Here is a 6,911-nt window from a genome sequence, read left to right as displayed (position 1 = left end):
GAACACAATTCCTCCTCCCACCTCCCCGCGCGATGCCCCGCTCTCGCCGTGCCGCTACTGGTCTCGCACGGCGCGGCGGCACGGCGAGAGCGGGACATCGCGCTTGGAAGTGGGAGGAGAGTTGTTTTCGAGCCAGGTGCCATGTTAATGCGCACGAGTTATATGTTATCTATGATTTTGAATTTGAAAACATATGAACCCAGAGTCATAAAGCCAGTTAAAAAAGTTAAACGAACGTGACATTGATAGACTAGTGACTTAGTCTGTGGCTTTTTTCTGGTCGGTGGTCTGTGCACACAAAACATAACCTCAAAAACTCATGCTGCTAAAAAGTAAAACAATTCAATTTTAAAAATTAAACATAATGGGAAAGCGTAAAGGAAAATGTGCCAAGAAAAACACAGCCACTAAAGGCGCCCTCGAGCCCGAACATTTAGTAAAAGCGCCGCATTCCTTCGTAATTCATCGTGGAAAATGTTCAAAAGATCTTATGGATTTAACTAAAGACTTCAGGAAGATTATGGAGCCTTTCACGGCGTCCCAGCTAAAAGTATGTATAGTAAAAGGTAACTTATGGTCTTCAGTCTTATGCTCCGGTTATCTCCATATATTCTGAGTAGTTTTAATTGCAAAAATATCTTTTGCTTTAACGGCGAAGAAAATCATTTCGAGAAAACCTGTGTACCTGAGAGTTCTCCATAGTGTTCTCAAAAATGTGTGAAGTCTACCAGTCCACACTTGGCTAGTATGGTGCATTACAGTCAACCTATCTCATTCTGAGAGACCTGTGCTCAGATATATCATGGTGAAGGTACAGTTCAAATGGATCTGTCATTTGAGATTTTCATCTTGATTTTTTCTAAAATGAAGACCCTTAGGTAAGAATTTCCTACAGCTTTTTTTAAAAACCTAAAGCACATAATAAATAGTCACAGGAATAAACAAATGTGTGTGTTTGTTACCTCTTGACAAACTATCTGTTTAACCAATTTTAATGGATTGTAACAAAATCCACATTTTTTTTATTTTATTTATCGTTTCACCCTTTCTTACTAGTCATTATATCCTCTGTGACGTGGTTGCCAATAACGTGTTTCAGGAGCGTAAGAAGAACACAATAAAAGATTTCCTGTCAATATCTGGCTACCTGCATGTATCACACTTGATGCTTTTCACGGAAACAGAACTGGGCTCCTATATGAGGCTCGCACGCTTGCCTCGCGGACCAACGCTAACCTTTCGGATACACAATGTGAGGACAATCTGTAGCTAGATTTTTTAAACTAAATAAGCATGTAGTTTTTTAAGTAAAAGAGTATATAGCCTAGTATTTAAGACACAGGCTTTGGTTTTAGGAGATTGGGGATCTAAAACAATGATTGCGAAAGTTTTTGTAACTAACCACTTTTTAAATATGGGATGGCAGAATACCCATTTAATATCTTTACATTATGTCTAAAGTGGTAGATGCATTTGACGATTCAAAAAATACTTGTAAAAGTTTAATCAAATAAAAAATATTTCTATTCTAATATTCCATCTGTCCTCTAGTACAGTCTATCCAGGGATGTGGTGTCATCGCTCCGCAAGCAGTACGTGATATCGCGCGCGTTCCAGAATGCACCGCTGATAGTACTCAACAGCTTCTCCGGGGAGGGCATGCACATGAAGCTCATGGCCACCATGTTTCAGAACATGTTCCCCACCATCAACATCACTACAGTGAGTTTTATTTTTAGAGTTCTGTATCTTCAGAGAAAAAATGGAACCCTTATAGGATCACTTCGATGTCTGTCTGCCTGTCTGTCGATTATACTAACGGTATTTACAATTTCACGGTGACATATAGATACAAAGTACAAGCACCATTACCAAAAACATTGCCATTGTCAGGTGAAGCTGAAAAACATCAGGCGCTGTGTACTCATGAACTACAACCCGGCGAGCAAACTGATAGATCTGCGACACTACGTCATCAGAGCCATCCCTGTGGGACTCAACAAGGGAACTAAGAAGGTAATCTAAATATTTATTTACTACTAGCTGATGCCCGTGACTTCATTCGCGTGGATATAGGCTTTTGTGAAATCCCGTGGGAACTCATTGATTTCTGGGATAAAAAGTAGCCTATGAGTTTTTATATAATCTTCGATTGTATGATAAAAAAGTGTGATTTGACTCACTCCAGCAATGCGCTGGGCTGCAATTGCATGTATAGTATGGCATGGTAAAGTAAACACTTGAAAAGGGCAACCGCCGAGTTTCTTGCTGGTTCTTCTCAGTAGGAACGGCATTCCGAACCAGTCGTAAATTATTTTGACGATTCAAAAGCTCTTGTAAAAGTTTACTTGGATAAAAATACATTCTACTCTCTTATAGAATAGCTGTTAGCTATGGGATGCTTCCTCTATAAAACACTTACACATCTAAAGATATTCTCCAAATAACTTAAATAAAGTGCAATTGTGTTTCAGATGGTGCAAGGCAAAATTCCAAATCTTAATCGATGTAAAGACATGTCTGAATTCTTTGATAAGTAAGTTGTGCTTTTATACAAAACGCTTCTTCATGCATAAATACACTATAGAAAAATTCACTCACTCAGAACTCATGTAGCTGAGTCCAAATATCGGCAGGTAAAAACGAAAAATTAATTGTGGCATGTACCCCTTATCTACAATATAAAATGACTATTGAAAAAATTTCAATATTTTGAAACTAACGATGTAAAAGGATACTTTGCTGAGTGCAGTCCATTTTGGCACCCACACCACACATCTTGTTCTGAATTATTATTATTTATCTACACCACGTGTAACCACAGAATGAGACACCATCTGTGGTTTCACTTTTTCTTTCTTTTTTTTCTTCTTAATGTTACAATGAACCAAAAGCTTAATTTACACAACCACCACACACCTACAGCACCACACAAATCCCAAAACCATTCACTGTGTGTTGGTGGTGCGTATTGTTTGCTTGGCGGCTGGCTTTTCCTACATGCTTAGCAGTGGGAGGGCGGGCGGTGCATATCGCATGCGGATTATAGCAAATTAAGCTATTAAGGTTCCTTATATATTATGGACTTCCGCAAAGTAACACCTGCTTCTATATAACATTCTAAAAGTTAGATGATTGTTTAGCTTCTTTCATGAAACTTTGTAACTTTGTTGTATCTATTCTACTCCCTTTACAACCTCTCGACCAGCCAAGGGTCACTGGTAGAGGTCTCTTATAGAGATAAGTGCTTCCCTGTCCTTTTTTCTTTCTTTTTCTCTTTATTGTTACAACTTTCTGGTACAAATAAATAATAAAATTGTTCTGTTGTTGTGTTGTTCAGAGCTGCGCTTCTGTCGGAGAGTGAGTTCGAAGACGACGGTAACCAGGTGGAGCTGCCGCAAGCGCTCGCGTCGCGCGGCGCCTCCGCCAAGTCCAAGTCCGCCCTGAGGCTGGTGGAGTTGGGACCTAGAATGGCGCTGCAACTTATTAAGGTTAGTTTTGACGTTGTACCGTAGCTAGGAGGCTGTGGGTTGCAACGTCCTTACTACGTACATAAGGATAGGGAGCCCTGCCTGACTTGTCGCCTAAAGAGGAAGTTCTCAAAAGAAAACAATGATCACACACAAACCAATATCTATTTATTTAAGTCTAAATCTTACATCGTCAATAGTACATCGTGTGTTATTGACCGCTACTATTTACAATACAAGATAAACCTACCATTCGCGGAGGGTTTGATTATACAGTCAAAAGCTGTAAGTCATTTAGCACCTTAGTGATCATATTCGCGTTACACACATGCGTTAGGTGTGTGTGGCGTGTTTATAGGAAAAGGTCATAAGTGCGAAAAATTTTTGATGCAATAGTTTCGCAGAATTGCTACTTGAATTCCGAAAATTCAGACTTCACACACCATGCAGGTTTTCTCACGATGTTTTCCTTCACCGTTAAAGCAAGTGATATTTAATTGCTTAAAGCGCACATAATTGAAAAGTCAGAGGGGCGTGCTCGGGATTGAAGCCCCGACTTCCGATTAGGAGCCGGTCGTTCTAACCACTAAGCTATCACAGCTTCGATGTTATAGAATATGCCCACAAATTTTTTTTTTTTTTTTTGATTAACATGAATGAAAATCAAACATTTGCATGGTGCAGCCTATGAATAAACTCTGTTCATCCATTGTAGGTAGAAGACGGACTAATGGACGGCGAAGTTCTCTTCCACGAGCTGGTCGAGAAGACAGATGAAGAAAAGGCTCTCATCAAGAAGAAACGAGAGGAAAAGAGGTATCTACGTTTCATTATTAAAACCGTACCCACATTAAATTAGTTCGGAGTCTTAACCGCAACGCGCAGCGCGCTGAATCCCTTAACTTTACTAACCACTGAGTAAAGCCGGTATCAACTAGCGATAGGTGAGTATAGCAAAAAAAAAAACGAAGGAATCGAACAATTGAACTATCGTTTGTCGATTTATTCGTCTTCACAAAAACGCCCGCGACTTACGCGTGGATTTAGGTTTTTAGAATTCCCGTGGGAACTTTGAGTTTCTGGCATAAAAAGTAATCTATGCCCGTCCTCGAAATGTAAGCTAACTCTGTACCAAATTTCATAGAAATCAGTTCAACTGTTGAGCAGTGAAAACCGAGCAGACAGACAGACACACTTTCGCATTTATAAATTTATATAGTAGGTAAGGTATGGATTGATATCACTCACGATAGTTTAAAGTACCGATAAAGAGATTTTAGAATAGATTTAGTATGTGCTTTGGTAAATATTACTCCATCTAAGTATATAATAGCTGTGCACTATAATACTGATTACAAATATTGTCGTATTAATTTCCAGACGTCTGAAAGAGAAACGCAAAGCACAGCAAGACGAGAACGTCAAACGCAAAGAGAAGGAAAAAGAAGAGTTGAAGCAGAAGGCTCTCGAGGGAATCAAGAAGAAGAAAGACGTGACAGAGAACCAAAGGTGTGACTAAACATAATTTAGAGCCGTAAAAAGCTGGCTTTCATTTGATACCAAATTATTTGTTTATGTATCTACTACTGAGAACGGCTCTCTTCTTAGAATCAGATAGGTTCAGGCGTAGTCCGCCACGCTGGACCAGTAGATTGGCGGCCTAGTCCGCCATGCTGGACCAGTAGATTGGCCGCCTAGTCCGCCACGCTGGACCAGTAGATTGGCGGCCTAGTCCGCCATGCTGGACCAGTAGATTGGCCGCCTAGTCCGCCACGCTGGACCAGTAGATTGGCGGCCTAGTCCGCCATGCTGGACCAGTAGATTGGCCGCCTAGTCCGCCACGCTGGACCAGTAGATTGGCGGCCTAGTCCGCCACGCTGTAGATTAACCAGTAGATTGGCAGACTTCACACACCTTGGAGAATATTGTGGAGAACTCTCAGACATGCAGGTTTCCTCACTATGTAACACTTCAAGTGATATACTAATTGTTTAAAAGGCACATAATTCTTAAATTAATTATTAATTAGATTAATTAAAAATTAATTATTAAAAGGTTAGTTCACAATGCTTCCTGTGGAAATTGTGTATAATAGAAACCATGTGTACGTATTTTAATGTATAAGCTATAACATGTATTACCTGTGTATCAGATTGATGGAGCTGGCGGCCGCTGAGTCTCAGAATGCGTCGGATATGGAGCAAGACGACAACGACGCAGATTACTACAGGGAGGAGGTTGGCGCGGAGCCCGAACATGGTAAATAAATACTTGAATGCTGGATCATGATAATTATTTCAATAATTAAAAAACACGTCTAAATCTCTTCAAGGGTTCCGTATCTCCAGCGAGAAAAGGAATCTGTTGTGGATTTTTATGACAAAACTTAGTTATCATCCCACGGCTGCCACCATGTATCAATGAAACCGGGAAAAATTCGAAAACCGTGAATTTGTGAAATAAAAAAAATGTGTCAGTTCTTCTACGATGGCACGGAACCCTTTGTGTGAATCCGGTTTTTTAAATCTTATAACCGCTGACCGGTTTTTTTTAAATCTTATAATCCATTTCTTTTAAATTTAAATGAATGGACACACTATGCTTACGCTACGATTAACGAACTTGTCATCACTGCGTGCCACATGTGCACTATTATTTATTTCTATTTTAAAATTTCAACTAAGCTGTAGTTGTCAAAATGTAAAATATCTTTTCAGATCTCTTCACTCAGAATCCACCAAGAAAGAGAAAATCCGACGAAGATGGAGAAGCGAGGGGCTTCAAAAAGATGAGATTAGACAAAAAGTTGAAAAAGAAATATCAGAACAAAGATGCGAGCAGGCCGCAAGACGACAAAAGACCGAAAAGAAACTTCCAGAACCAAAAAGATGGCGGGAAAAACTTCCAAAATCGAGATGATAGGAAAAGAAGCTTCCAAAACAAAGGTGACAGAAGAAACAATTTCCAAAATAAAGATGACATTTCCAAAAGAAAGAAAAGAAAGAATTTTAGAGGTCAAGATGATAAAAAGTTTAACAGAAATAATCAATCGGGAAAAACTAAGAAAGTGTTTGGTGGTAAATTTAACAAAATGGGGAAAATGGGCAAAAGCAGGCAGGGGAAAACAGGGAAAGGAAAGGGAAAATCTAAAAAGTAGTGTTAATTATAAATTATTCAATTTGTAAACTTACTTTATGTAATAAAATTTTTAAATGGCTTGGTTTGTTATTCCTTTTATATCCTAGTTTTCCCATAATGAAAAAAATAGACCGAAGTTATGACGGTTCGAAAGTACGGTGAAACGCTTCGTGAAAAAGGTACGTAGCGCCCCGGCCGCCGTTTGGCTCGTCTTGGCGGGGACACTGCCGTGTTCTATTTTATCTATATAAATTCTAGTCACGAAAGTAGAATTCGAGTGTCAGGTTAAAATAGACCTAAATG

General features: G+C 39.4%; 1 protein-coding gene across 2 annotated transcripts; it reads left to right on the top strand.

The window, feature by feature from the left end:
• The first annotated feature begins 269 nt into the window (after positions 1-269).
• LOC123868739 (protein Peter pan) lies at positions 270-6,687 on the top strand. 2 transcript variants are annotated; one of them, XM_045911326.1, is made up of 10 exons: positions 270-550; positions 1,100-1,252; positions 1,552-1,722; positions 1,894-2,016; positions 2,475-2,536; positions 3,341-3,491; positions 4,186-4,286; positions 4,851-4,979; positions 5,623-5,729; positions 6,188-6,687. In XM_045911326.1, the coding sequence occupies exons 1-10, from the start codon at positions 365-367 to the stop codon at positions 6,625-6,627; spliced, it is 1,623 nt and encodes a 540-aa protein (XP_045767282.1). In that variant the 5' UTR covers positions 270-364; the 3' UTR covers positions 6,628-6,687. The 2 variants fall into 2 exon arrangements, with proteins under 2 accessions (XP_045767282.1, XP_045767283.1); XM_045911327.1 differs by lacking the exon at positions 1,552-1,722.
• The last annotated feature ends 224 nt before the right edge of the window (positions 6,688-6,911 follow it).

The sequence above is a fragment of the Maniola jurtina genome, chromosome 10, assembly GCF_905333055.1.
Source record: "Maniola jurtina chromosome 10, ilManJurt1.1, whole genome shotgun sequence".
Classification (NCBI taxonomy): Eukaryota; Metazoa; Arthropoda; class Insecta; order Lepidoptera; family Nymphalidae; genus Maniola; species Maniola jurtina.
The sequence above is the reverse complement of the archived record's forward strand: the minus strand, read 5'-3'. Positions and strand labels throughout refer to the sequence as shown.